Source organism: Canis lupus, chromosome 3 (genome assembly GCF_048164855.1).
Source record: "Canis lupus baileyi chromosome 3, mCanLup2.hap1, whole genome shotgun sequence".
Lineage (NCBI taxonomy): Eukaryota > Metazoa > Chordata > Mammalia > Carnivora > Canidae > Canis > Canis lupus.
The window spans coordinates 43,549,562-43,564,479 of record NC_132840.1 but is presented as its reverse complement, the minus strand read 5'-3'; the positions used below and the strand labels follow the sequence as shown (position 1 = coordinate 43,564,479).

At 37.0% G+C, this 14,918-nt stretch overlaps 1 protein-coding gene across 6 annotated transcripts in view; it reads right to left on the bottom strand.

The window, feature by feature from the left end:
* RAVER2 (ribonucleoprotein, PTB binding 2) overlaps positions 1 to 14,918 on the bottom strand; it is a 98,741-nt gene that overhangs the window by 23,434 nt on the left and 60,389 nt on the right. For 2 of the 6 annotated variants that reach the window (XM_072820628.1, XM_072820632.1), the window contains exon 12: positions 3,646 to 4,480. The exons of 3 other annotated variants lie outside the window; for them this stretch is intronic. In XM_072820628.1, coding sequence (XP_072676729.1) covers positions 4,313 to 4,480 — 168 coding nt within the window. In that variant the 3' untranslated portion in view covers positions 3,646 to 4,312. Of the gene's footprint in view, positions 1 to 3,645; positions 4,481 to 11,817; positions 11,929 to 14,918 lie in introns of those variants that run through there. One more of the 6 variants, XM_072820630.1, reaches the window with a different exon arrangement.

Sequence of the window (14,918 nt, the reverse complement as noted above, 5' to 3'; positions counted from 1 at the left end):
AAAGCAGGGGGAGCACAAGAAACTGAAAAGCTTCTACACAGCATAAGATACCATCAACACAATGAAAAAGCAACCTACTAAAGGAGAAAATATTTGCAAATCATATATCTGATAAGGGGTTAATGTCCAAAATATATAAAATACTCATTCAATTCAATAGCAAAAAACCAAACTGCTATTATAAAATGGACAGAGGATCTGAATAGACAACTGTCCAAAGAAGATGTAGAGATAGCCAATAGGCACATGAAAAGCACTAATAGCACAAATCATCAGGGAAATGCAAATCAAAACCACAGATAGCAGGAATAAACCTGTGATGGTGCATGGAAGATAGCAGTGGTAAATGAAATTGGAAAGACGTGCTGGCCTTGGTCATGGAGGGAGCGAGAATGAGATATTACCTCATACCTAGAAGAATGGCTATTAGCAAAATTACAGGAGGTGTTAATTATCCTGGAATTAAAATTAAAAACTTAATTTAAAAAAGACAAGAGATAACAAGTATTGGCAAGGATTTGTGGGGGGGAAAAAAAGAGAGATTCCACCCTAGATTAAGATTGCCTATAACAAAATTGCATATGAAGACCTTCATTCCTCCACTATCAAGGCTCTTTTCAGCTGCCTTTTTCATTTGAACCCCTTTATTGGTCTGGTAATCTTACTACATGTTAGACTGTGGCCACTAACATTGTCAGACTCTTAGCTTCAGGTAAAAAGACCTCTTTTTCTTATTAGTGTTCTTCCTCTAATAAATAATCAGCTTATTAAATTTTGAAAAGCTACTTGTTTGAGAACCCAATTCATTCTTCAAAGATAACAGAGAAAGTAAAAATATCTAACTCCAGGATCTGGAAATCATACACTTTTGATTCTCCTCCCTTGATTCTTCCTGCTGTGTAGTAATCCATATTTCTTGTCTTAGTATGAAGCAAATCAATAATCTGAATTTTCCTCTCTCACAATGCTATCTTTATTCTCAGAAGCCAGGGAGGAAATTTATTTGGTGCTTCCACTGAAAGGACTTCCCAGTTGTGCTACCACATTCACAGGAGGAACCATGTGACATGCAGATCAGCAAAACACTCCTCTGGGCCATACAGGAAAGATCAGTCAGATGAGGAAAGGAAAATGGAGGTCATTATCGCCCAGACGATAACTGGGAGAAAGATCATTTTTCTGATATGCGCTATCAAACATATCTAATTATTAGTGCAAGGACTGCTGGGTACAATGGGAAGTGATGATAGTTGATTAACCTTTTTGAAACAAAGTTCAATATTCTTGGAGAAATAAATCTGGATCAAATATCAGAAAAAAAGAAAACCACAAAAGGGGAAGAGTATAAAGCAGGCAAATACTTTTCCTTTTAGTTCAGATTTGCAGGATACAGACATCCATTCCTTCATAGACTGACTATTGAGGGCACCGGGCTGTGTGCTGTGGGGTTACCTAGATACATGAAGTTTGAAGAGTATCCTCCAAGAACTCATATCCTAGGAGGGGAAGAAAAGTACAAAACATTTCTAAAAGGAGAAAGCCACCATGCCAGAGGAGAAATAGAGGCAAAGTGCTCAAGTTTTTCATAGAAGGGAAAATGGGGAGAAGGGAGTTTGTGAAATGTGGACAAAATTTTCATGGATGAGAAGGCATCTGAATCTGGATTTGGAGACAATGCCATATGTGGACATGAGGGTCATGGGAATGACCCTCCCGGGTGAGAGAAAATGCCCGAGCAAAGGAGGGGGCAGGAAGGCCCGGGCCTGGGAGGGCACACCATGGCTGATCCATGGAAGAGAGTAGGAGCAAATAAGGTTGGAAAGGTGAGCTGGCCTCAGTCATGGAGGGGCTGGCATGCCAGGCTAAGGATTATAAGTGAAATAATAAACTGATCTTGGAACCTGGAAAAATTAAATAGCAGCTCTATAAAAATGTGGTAATGGAAGAGATAAGTGTTAGATATATACATGTGGGCAAACACAGAGATTATATGATTTAAAACTCTGGTTAAAATTTTACATGGAATAAACAAGTGAGAAATTGGTACACTTTGAAAATCCGAAGGAGAAAAAACAATTTCAATGGGCATTTACGCTTTGGAGAAACTAATGAAAGACACGGAGCAGAAGAGAATGTCCACTATTCCAGTGTTAATCAAATTAGCAAAATATCCAAACCATATTACATTTGAGAAAGAAACTGACAAAACTTAATGATATTCTTTAAAAAAAAAAAAAAAAGATTTTATTTATTCATTCATTCATGAGAGACAGAGAGACAGAGACACAGGCAGAGGGAGAAGCAGGCTCCATGCAGGGAGCCCAACATGGGACTCGATCCCGGGTCTCCAGGATCACGCCCTGGGCTGAAGGCGGCGCCAAACTGCTGAGCCACCTGGGGCTGCCCAAATGAGGATATTCTTATACTGTGTCACTAACATCAGCCCTATGCAGTAAGCAGAAAAGGAATGATCTCTATTGAATAGATGTGAAAACAAAAGATCAGATACCTTAGGTGACTTGGCTGAAATCACAAGGTTATTAAATATTAGAGTCATGAATCCAACCCATTTTTTCCTCATTCCGGTGTCCTTTCCACTAATCCAATCTCCCTTATTTCTAAAAATACATTTTTTTTTTTTTGCACACAGTTAGTATGAAGCCTATTTTGTAACCATGCAGTTGCTATTTTATACTTGGATTTAAAGAAAGAAATATTATTTTCTTCCTTTAATTAAAGCAAATATTTTTATCTTCATGTAAATGTAGACTAATTTTTTATTTTCATATGAATTTTTTTATTTTTTATTTTTTTAAAGTTGACAATTAGACTTTCTAGCAGCATTTTTTTTTTCAAAAAAAGGCAAGGTACAACACTATTTCTGTAATGATTAAAATTTAGAGAAATTATGCACTTGGAAAAAAATGAGGTGGACATATAGTTGCTCACAGTGATAACATTAGAGTTGAATTCTCTTGCACTTTACACCAAGTCTTTATATATTTCAAGACTCATATTCATATTATCAGATGCATAAATCTTAAATTCAAAATACTTTGATACAGATGTCCAAAAAAAGTGCTTTCTGAAAAAGATGATATAGGGAAAGTTTCTTACTTTGTGATTTCTTTTGTCCTTTTAAGCACACCACGTTGTTAACAGTAAATGTGTGGTGGTAAGTTTGTGTGCTGCCTAAGGTCAAGAATTTCTAGTCAACCTAATGCCCCATGTGCCCGAGTATCTCCATGCCAGACAAAGCCCAGGACACAACAATAATGCTTTGTGCCCAGGCTGAGCAGTTACTCTCTCCTATATAGTAAGTATTTATCCACAGAACAGTAAAAAATATATACATATATATTATATAAAAATATAAATCATCATAAATATATATATATATATATATATGGTGCTAGAGCCTAATACAAGAATTCAATCTAAAAACTTCTAAAGGGGATCCCTGGGTGGCTCAGCGGTTTAGTGCCTGACTTTGGCCCAGGGTGTGATCCTGGAGTCCCAGGATCGAATCCCACGTCAGGCTCCCGGCATGGAGCCTGCTTCTCCCTCCTCCTGTGTCTCTGCCTCTCTTTCTATGTCTATCATAAATAATAAATAGATCTTAAAAAAAAACTTCTAGAAAGATAATTAAAATATTTCTAGTTTTAATTGTATCATTCACAAAACTGATGACACTGGAATATTTTCCTCATCTGAAATAACAATATCAAAGGTTATGCCTAACACAAAGAACTAGTGTTTAATGATTTTTATGCCATTATTTTTAAATGCTCTTATGTTTCAAAACTAATTAAATTTGCCTTCAGTATTTTGTTGCAGAGTTTTGGAACCAGCTCCTTTAGAATGCTCTAACAGCTTGATGGCCTTGTCAGAGTTTTCAATATTTCTAAGCAGGGTCTCTAATCTTCTCTTCATTTTCTTCTGGTCTTCAAGAGCCCATCCAATTACTATGGACTGAAACTTCTGGTCAACAGGCCCCAGTGGCACCTCAGATGAACATGCACTGTACAGGGACATCAAGTGACTCCTGGCATCTCCCAAATCACCCAGAAACTTAGTGACCACCTCATCAATAATCCTGGTGGCATGCTTTAGGGATTCTTGCTGCTGGGGGTTTCCGATTGTTTCTACGGAAACTTCGATTGTTTCTATGGAAACTTCAACGGTGAGGGTTTGTCCCATCAAATGGTTTGCCATCAGATTTACTTCTTCTCTTTCTCCGTCGCTGATCTGCCTCATGTCCTGGCTATTCTGGATGCTGTGGATCATTTCCGGGAGGCTTTCTTTCTCTTGCTCAACAGCAGTTGCGGCTTCTCTCTAAGCTTCCACCCTGAGCCCCAGCTGCTCCAGGCTCTCCAGCAGGCAGCAGAAGCGCCCTCGTTGGCTTTCTCGTTGATCTTCGCCTGAGCCATATGAGCCTCCTGGGCGGGGAGGCCAAGAGGTCACTGGTCTCTTGGGCGACCTGATTTTCATATGAATTTAGAAAGAGAATGTTGCAGTTTCATTTTTTGACTGGCAAAGTCTAATCCTTACAGGGTGTCTTAAGCTCAATATTTAAGCTCACTTCCATAAGTGAACTGAAAGCTAGTTGTAAAAGTCTGATAAGAATTCACACAAAAGGGGATTGTGACTCTCCCACAGGGAGATCCCTGTGGGACAGATTAATGCCAATAGTGAACTGGATTCAGCTCCTCCAAAGTCACGCTACTTATCATTCATGCTCTTCTAAAAGAAATGCAACCGTTTAGTGCATAGTTCTTGAAATACAAAATTAAATTTTTTTTTTTTGAAAATTCTGCCTCTACTCAGGGCTCCTCAGCCTCACTTTTACCTTTAGCCCCACTTTAACTTCTCTAAGACTTGTCTCATTAATGGATTAGATTAGATGGAGAGCCTAAAATGAACAACTGCCCTAGTTCTTTTAGAATCTGTATCAACCCCTTACTATTCCTTTTTTCTGGCTTCAAGTCCAGCTTTTGGACTTTGTACCTAGAGAAACATGAATTAATTTATCTTTTCAGCATTAAGCATCGTTCACTTCTCAAATTTTATTGAAATACAATTTTTCTCTTTTCCCCAATAAAAAAATGTCTTAAAACCAACGTTGCTTTATTTTGTGACATTAAGAATAAAGTGTCTCTTCCTCATATATGCACATAGATGTTTTTAATTTTCACATTAACTTTTGCTTCTCAACTATTTGCCTTTCCTGATGAATAACGTGAAGTCTTAACTTTGAATTTAAAGACTGCTCCTCCAAAAGTATTGGAGCACATTCCAAAAAATAAAAGTAAAATTGGAGTACCTCACTGGTTTCATTGTGCCAAGTTATGCAAATTCTGTATCTTAGGTTTAAGTATGTTTAATAAGGACTCTTGGTGCACATGGGTGGCAAAGTTGGTTAAGTGACTGACTTCATTTGGGCTCAGGTCCTGATCTTAGGGTAGTGAAATCCAGTCCCACGCTGGGCTCTGTGATCAGCTTAGAGTCTGCTTTAGGCCCTCTCTCCTTTCCCCTCTCTCTGCCCCTTGCCCTCAGCTCTCTCTCAAATAAATAAATAAATAAATAAATAAATAAATAAATAAATAAATAAATAAATTTTTTAGACAGAACTCAAAATATCAACATTAAAATCCTTTGAAAAATTAGACTAACATGAGAATAGAAATTAAGATCTTTAAATTTAAGTATACTGTAAATTATTCTTTTAATTTTTTTAACATTTAAAAAACTGATTTTGTTTATAAACAAAGATTTTAAAGTAATGAGGGTAAGTAAATTCCAAATGGTTGTTTTCCTTAATTCCAGTTTTTAGCATAAATCATTTAAAAAATATTTTCCAAATTATTAGCCAGGGTTAAATATAATCTGTGGTTCCATAATCATTATTTAACATAGATTTAGGTTTTTAAAAGTATTTTATATATTTAGTATTTATCACAAGATTCTGATCTTGGAATACCACAAGATGCACACAAAAACCTTTTTGGCCAGTCTCTGCACTCTTTTCCCACTAGATGGCAGCATTAAGTTCTATATGAAAGGACTGAACCCCAACCAGGACTTTTTGTTCATTTTTCAGTTTTGTTTCCTATTTCCTCATCACACAGTTTTATTACACATTCTGTGGTTGATTCCCTGAAACAGGTAATTAGCTTCCTTTCAGGAAAGACCCCTGTAACCAAGGGCAACAGCAGAGCACAACAAACAGGTAGATAATATTCTCCTAACATAGGGCATTCTAGACAGCTAGCCAGTTTGGTAAAGTGTCCAATGAAAAACCTAAGCCATAATTTAAACAGTCCTATGAAACAGCTGAAATAATTCCTATATTATTCTTTACATTATTAAACTCATGACTATGTCCAACTGAAAAGTTGCTTAAGAGAAACTGTACCTATTTTACCTACTTTACTAAAAGGGGAGAGGAAGGAATGTCTTGCTTTTGACAGATTATGATTAGATGATAGGTGTAGGCATTTAACAAAAACTTAATTGGGGCAGCCCTGGTGGCTCAGAGGTTTGGCACCACCTTCGGCCTGGGGTGTGATCCTGGAAACCTGGGATCAAGTCCCATGTCGGGCTCCCTGCATGGACCCTGCTTCTCTCCCTCCCAACCCCCCTCTCTCTTTCATGAATAAATAAATAAAATCTAAAAAAAAAAATTGGCTCAAACACTTCCCCCTTAAGGTGGGCTTCTCCCAACCATCTGACATAGATTTAACTATATATCACTACTTCAGAACTTGACATTTCAAATTCCATTTATACATTCAAATTAACAGTATTATGGGGTGCCTGGCTGGCTCAGCGGGTAGAGCATGTGATTCTTGATCTTAGGATTGTGAGTTCCAGTTCCACGTTGGGTGTAAAGATTACTTTAAAAAAATAAAATCTTCACACACACACACACACACACACACACACACACACACACTAACAGGGTAGCTGTTATGTAGCTGACTATAATGCTATCATTACTAGAGTGTTACTATAAAATTTTAACTATATCTATTTTTAAGTTTTCTCAATAAGAGAATATTTAAGAAATGCACTTTTTGAGAAAATTAATAACTATAGCTCAATGGCAGTACTCCATTATTATAATCCATTATTATAATCATGAGTAGCCCTTTTTAAATTGTTTTCTAAGTAGAACTAGATCTGTAATTAATTTGCTTTCTTATCATTACATACTTTCAGGATCTTTAATACACTCAGCAAAAATGCTACCCTCTCTTCAGTACAGTTAAGCTTTTTTAAAAATTAGAATCCAAATTTGTTGATATTTACAAGGTTGTACAACCGTCACCACAATCTAGTTCCAGAGCATTTTCATCACTCCAGAAAGAAGCCCTGTACCTGTTAACAGCTAATCCACAAGTCCTACTTCTTCTGACCCCCAGATCACTTTCTCTATGAATTTGTCTATTCTGGACATTTAATAAAATGGGATCATGTAATATGTGGCCTTGTATGTCTGGCTTATTTCTTTTTTTTTTTTTTTTTTTTCTCTTTTTTTTTAAAGATTTTATTTATTTATTCATGATAGTCACAGAGAGAGAGAGAGGCTCAGAGACACAGGCAGAGGGAGAAGCAGGCTCCGTGCACCGGGAGCCCGACGTGGGACTCGATCCCGGGTCTCCAGGATCGCGCCCTGGGCCAAAGGCAGGCGCCAAACCGCTGCGCCACCCAGGGATCCCTGTCTGGCTTATTTCACTTAGCATAATGATTTAGAGGTTCATCCATATTGTGACCAAGATCAGTATTCCATTCTTTTTATAGCTACATAGCATTCCATTGCATGGATATGCAACGTTTTGTTTATTCACTCATCAACTAATTAACAGTTGGGTCATTTTCCTTTTGGCTATGATGAATAATGCTGCTATGAAAATTAGTGTCCAACTTTTTGTCTAGACATAGATTCTCAATTCTCTTGGGTATATATGTAGGAGTGAAATTACCAGGCACACGGTAACTGTGTGTTTAACATTTTGAGGAACTCCCAAATTTTTCCAAAGCTGCTGTACCATTTTAATTCCCTCCCAGGAATGTATGAGGGTACCGGCTTTGCCACATTGATGCCAACATTTGTGATGGTTCATTTTTCTTCATTCTCTATTCTTTCTCTTCTTCAGGCTGGATAATCTCAATTGACCAATATTATCTTCCGAACATGTTGATTCTTTTCTTCTGCCTTTCAAATCTACTATGCTCTAGTAAATCTTTCATTTCAGTTATTGTACTTATTCAGATCCAGAACTTCGTTGCCCTTTTCTAATAATTGTTGCCAGTTTTATTCATGCTTTTCTTGAGGAGAGAATATTTGGAGCTTCTTATTGTGCCTGCTTTTGTTTATGTCATCTATGGCTTGCATTTTCCATTTAGGCCTATGATACACTGCAAATTAATTTTAGAGTATGGTCTGAGGCAAGAGTCAGGGTGACTTTATAATAAATCCTGACATCATATAGAGGAAGTCCCTGAATTTATTCTTTCATAAAATTTTAGCCCCTTTGCATTTTAATACAAACTTTCCAAATCAGCTTGTCAATTTCTATTTAAGAAGGCAACTGAGGGACACCTGGGTGGCTCAGTTGGTTAAGCGACTGCCTTTGGCTCAGGTCATGATTCCAGAATCCTGGGATCTAGCCCCACATCAAGCTCCCTGCTCAGTGGGGAGTCTGCTTCTTCTCTGCTCCCCCTGCTTGTGGTCTGTCAAATAAATAAAATCTTTTAAAAAAGAAAAAGGCTACAGAAACAATAGCCAAATTATGGAAAGAGCCCAGATGTCCATCGACAGATGAATGGATAAAGATGTGGCGTGTGTGTGTGTGTGTGTGTATATAAAATATATTTATATATATTAATTTTATCATCTATATGATGTCAGGATTTACTATAAAGTCATAATCAGTGTGGAGTTGGCATAAGGATAGGCCATAGATCACTAAAACAGAATAGAGTCCAAATATGGGCCCATTCTTAAGTGGTAAAGGGATTTTTTACAAAAATGCCAAAATAGTTAAATAGGCAAAGAACAGAAATGTTGTTAGAACAATTGTTTATCCATATTGGAAAAATTAAACCCTGACTCTTGCCTTTTATATATATGTATATACATATATATTTTTTATACATATACATATATGTAAAAGAAAAAGGCTACTGAGAAACTGGTTGGGATAACCCTGAAACTTGGGGAGAACCAATACATTACCAATATTAAGTCTTCCAATTCATTGACATGGGATAGCTCTGCATCCATAGGCATCTTTCATTTCTTGCAGCAATCTCTTGTAGTTTTCACTACTCTTACAAATCTTCTGTTAATTTATTGCTACATACTTCATGTTTGATGCTGTTGTAAATGCAAATTTTTAGAATTTTTATTTTCCAGTTGTTCGCTGCTTGTATACAGAAACTAGTGATTTTTGCATACTGCCCTCTATCTTGTGACTGCAAAGTTTATTACTTTAAATGGTTGCTTTTTATTTTTTATTTATTTTTTTTAAAGATTTAATTTATTTATTCATGATAGACACACAAAGAGAGAGATAGGCAGAGACACAAGCAGAGGGAGAAGCAGGTTCCATGCAGGGAGCCTGATGTGGGACTCGATCCCGGGACTCCGAGATCAGTCCTGGGCTGAAGGCAGCACTAAACCGTTGAGCCACCCGGGCTGCCCCTAAATGGTTGCTTTTTAGATTAAGGATTTTTCTTGTAAACACTCATCATATGCAAAGAGAGACATTTTTACTTTTCCTTCCCATTTTATATGCTTTTTTAATTTAATTTTTTGAGAGAAAAACTGCAAGCAGGGGTTGGGGAGGGCAGGCAGAGGGTGAGAGAGAATCTAACCACACCCATTGCAGAGACCGACAGGAGCCCATGTGGGGGCTCAATCTCATGATCCTGAGATCATGACCCAAGCCAAAATCAAGAGTCAGATGCTTAACCAACTGAGCCACCCATTATGCACTTTTGAAAAAAATCTAGCTTCATTATATCCTCCCAAAAAACGTTGACTAGAAGAGGTATATACTCAAGTCTGTGACGATCTCTTTAACTGGAACATGTACTCCATTTGTATTTAACTATTACTATCATTCAGTTTAGGTTTCCTGCCTACCTTTTTGCTTTCTATTCATCCTGGGGTTTTTTCCCCCAATTTCCTGACATTTTTTTGGCTTAATCAAATGTTCTTAGAATTCCACTGTAACTAACCTACTGACATTTTAGGTGTACGGTTTTCTACTTTTTAAAAATGGTTGCTCTATGGATGACAATGTGTTCCATGACTTATCACAGACTACTCAGGCCTACTGTTCTACTTCATATAAAATGTAATGTAAAATTTTACATAGAATGTACATTTTAATAACCCCACAACCATACTTTCATTCACCCCATACTGTCCTTTGTACTATTATCAAATATGTCTTATCTATGAATGTCATAAACCCCACACTACAATGTTATAATTTTGCTTTTAAATAAATTAAGAGAAAATATATAGTATTTTATTTACCCACATATTTACCAACTGTTTTAACACTGAAGTTCTCAATGAGAAGCAACCTAGCGAGTATAGGACTAAAGATACTGCTAAATATCTTATAACACACAGGGTAATTTCTCCCACAGATAGAGAATTACCCAGCCAGGAAGGCCACCAGTGCCAAGGCTGAGAAACTCCACCTTAAGGATAATGCTGCTTTCAAGATAGTCTCTTTGTAACTTTGATTTTCATCATATTAACTGATGTGTGTCAGCAAAGTGTTCTTTTTATTTATCCTGTTTTGCAGGGGAGGTGTCTGAGCCTGTCAGATCTGGTTTCTTTTCCTTAGATTTCTTTCTCCATTCCAGCAAGGGAAAAAGAAGGAATTCCTAAAACATGACTGACCACTCCTTTTCTAGTTACTTTAATCCATTAGCAACATCTAGTTAAGTTCACTTCCCAAGGTTGAAAGAACACGAGACTGAGAACAAATCTCACTTGATGAAAACATACAAGGTGGAAGCAGAGACCGTCCAAGGGGACGATAAATCCAGGGAAAATTCGCACCTCCACAGTGTCTCTGGGTAAACAAAGATAGAAGCAGGAGGAAGACTTGCAACGTAAAAGGCATCTTTATCACAGAATTTTTCCACGTGTAAATAGAAAAGGGTCCTTCTGTGGATATGATAGGTATACAATAAACCACACTAATCTAATAAGCAAAACTGCTAATGAGAAAAGCAGAACAAATTTTAAAAATGAAATAAATGAAAAGGTAAGGAAAAAACTAACTTTAAAAAATTAAATCATATAGGTCAGCTGAGCAGATGTAAGAGGACCCTAAGCTCGCCTTGTCCCATGGGTACACACAGACCACACCCGTACAGGTGTAAATAGACTAGAAAATGACCTGAACACTGGCAGAGCAGACTCTACAACTGGAGGCAGAAGAGGCACCTCTCTCCACGGTGGGGAGGGAGGGAGCAGTACAGAGAAAGGCAGAAAACAGACTTTCACACTGGAGAGCTTACAAATGGGGAGGACAAATCTCCGTAATATTTGCTTTTGAAATTGAGAGGGGCCACATTTTGTGACTTCCAGCAGGACTTAAAGCCTGGAATTTTAAAGGTCGGCAGGCTGGGCTCTTGAGAGCCTGGATGGTGTTAGGAAGCAGAACCTCCACCCTTAAAGAGAAAGGAGGACAAACAAGCCTGTGCAGATATAGGATAGGATATAGTGTAGAATCAGCAGTTTGAAAATGCTGGAGACGAACAGGAAGGAGACTGACTTCTCACCTCAAGCTTGGCTGAAGAGACAGGGTTCATGGGGAGACCTCACCAGGAACAAAGGAGCTGGCAGGTGTCAGTCCTTCCACTGCTCCCCTCCCCAGCATAAACAATGGCCACCTGCAGGAACCAGGGCAATGGGAACACTCCTTACCTAGCTTGCTTACACCAAAGTTCCCCCATGTCACTCCATACTTCAGTGGATCCACCCCTCCCAGTTAGTTATACATGCCTCAGTCCTGACACTGTGAGCCCCTCCTCTAGAAGACCGGGCAAACCCCACCAACACCACATCTCCAGATCCGTGCATTTTGTGGGACCTTAGTTCTGATAGCAGCAGATCTTGTTCACCAAGCAAACCACCACACACCTTACTGCCCACAATAAGCAAAAAGAGCCTCTGCGGACAACTGGACCGAAGGAAAAAGAGGCCAAGACTCTCCTATGTGTGTTGTATAACACACACAATACACATAGGAGACATTCTCTAAAGCACCAAGCCATGGGGAACAGGAAACACTGCATTGTGGGGAACTATGTCTATTCTTCATAAGGCTATTATCGTTATGAGCAAGAGAAGTAGCTGACTTTCCCAACACACAGAAACAAAGTCAAACAAAATGGGGATGGAAAGACATTTATCATGTAAATGGATGCCAAAAGAAAGCCAGGGTAGCAGTGCTTATATCGGAAAAAACAGACTTTAAAACAAAGATTGTAACGAGAGGCAAAGGACACTGTATAGGAATAAAGGAGACAATCCAATAAGAGGATATAACAATTGTAAATATTTATGCATGCAACATGGGAGCACCCAAATACATAAAACTGTTAATAACAAACATAAGGGAAATAATTGATAGTAATACAGTAATGGTAGGGAATTTTTTTTTTATGGTAGGGAAATTTAACACCCCATTTATATTGATGGACAGATCATCCAAACAGAAAATCATTAAGGAAGCAATCATTTTGAATGACTCATTGGACTAGATGGACTTAACAGACACATTCAGAACATTCTATCCTAAAACATCAGGATACACATTTTTCTCAAGCACACACAGAACATTCTTCAAAACAGATCACATATTAGGCCACAAAACAAGTCTCAACCTCAAATTGATAAAACAAGTCTCAACCTCATATTAGACGCACAAAACAAGTCCCAACCTCAACCATAAAACAACCTTACACCTAAGGCTACCTAAGTAGCCAGAAAAAGAAGAACAAACCCAAAACTCAGCAAAAGAAAGGAAATTATAAAGATTAGAGGAGAAATAAGTGATACAGAAACTAAAAACACAATAGAACTGATCAATGAAATCAGGAGCTGGGAAAAAAAAAAAAAAGAAAGAAATCAGGAGCTGGTTCTTTCAGAAGATCAACAAAGTTGATAAACCCCTAGCAAGACCTATTAAAAAGAGAGAGAGAGAGAGAGAGAGAACAAAATAAACAAAATTACTAATGCAAGAGAAGAAATAACAACCAGCACCACAGAAATACAAACAATTCTAACAATATTATGAAAACTTATATGCCAACAAATTGGGCAACTTAGAAGAAATGGATAAATTCCTAGAAATATATAACCTACCAAAACTAGGTCAGGGAAAAATAGAAAATTTGAACACACCAATTACCAGCAATGATATTGAACCAGTAAACAAAAAACTCCCAAAAAACATAAGTCCAGGACCTGACGGCTTCATAAGCAAATTCTACCAAACATTTAAGAAAGAGTTAATAATTCTTCTCAAACGATTCCAAAAAACAGAAGAGGAAGGAAAATTTCTAAATTCTTTTTATGAAGCCAGTATCACCCTGACACCAAAACCACCAAAACCAGATAAAGACAGCACAAAATTAAAAAAAAAAAAAAAAAAAAAAAAAAGAGAGAGAGAGAGAGAGAGAAAGAAAGAGAGAACTACAGGCCAATATCATGACTTTAGATGCAAATATCCTAAACAAAATAATAGAAAACCAAATCCAATAATATATTTTAAAAATCATGCAACACAATCAAGTGGAATTTATTCCCAGATGAAAGAGTGGTTCAATATTCACAAAACAATCACTGTGATATGTCACATCAATAAGAGAAAGGATAAAAACCAGATGATTTCAATAGATGCAGAAAAAGCATTTGACAAAGTACAATATCCATTTATGATAAAGAAAAACTCTGCAAAATAGGTCTAGAGGGAACATATGTCAACATAATAAAGGCCTTATTTGAAAAGCCCACAGCAAACATCATACTTAATGGGGAAAAACTGAGAGCTTCCCCCTAAGATTAGGAACAAGACAAGTATGTCCATTCTCATCACTTTTATTCAACATAGTACTATAAGTCCTAGCCACAGCATTAAGACAACATAATGAAATAAAAGGCATTTAATTTGGTAGGGAGTAAAACCTTCACTAATTGCAAATGACATGATGCTATATATAGAAAACCTTAAAGACTCCACCAAAAAACTACTAGAATTGACAAATGAATTCAGTAAAGTTGCAGGATATAAAATCAACGTACAGAATTCTGTTGCATTCCCTATACAAATAATGAAGCAGCAGAAATTGAAAGTAAAAACAATCCTATTTACAAATGTACCAAATACATTAAATATCTAAAATAAATTTAACCAAAGAGATGAAAGACCTGTATTCTGAAAACTATAAAATACTGATGAAAGAAATTTAAGACAATGCAAAGAAATGGAAAGACATTCCATGTTCATGGATCGGAAGAACTAATATGTTAAAATGTCCATACTACCCAAAGCAATCTACAGATTTAATGCAATCCCTACTAAATACCAAAAGCATTTTTCACAGAACTAGAAGAAATAATCCTAAAATTTTTATGGAATCACAAAGGACTTCAAATAGCCAAAGCAATCTTGAAAAAGAAAAACAAAAGTGGAGGTATCACAATTCCAGATTTCAAGTTATATTACAAAGTGATAGTGATTAAAACGGTATGGTACTGGCATAAAAAAACACACACAGATGAACAGAACACAAAGCCTGGAAATAAACCCATAATTATATGGCCATTTAATCTTCAAGAGAGGAGGAATGAATATACAATGGAAAAAAGTCTCTTC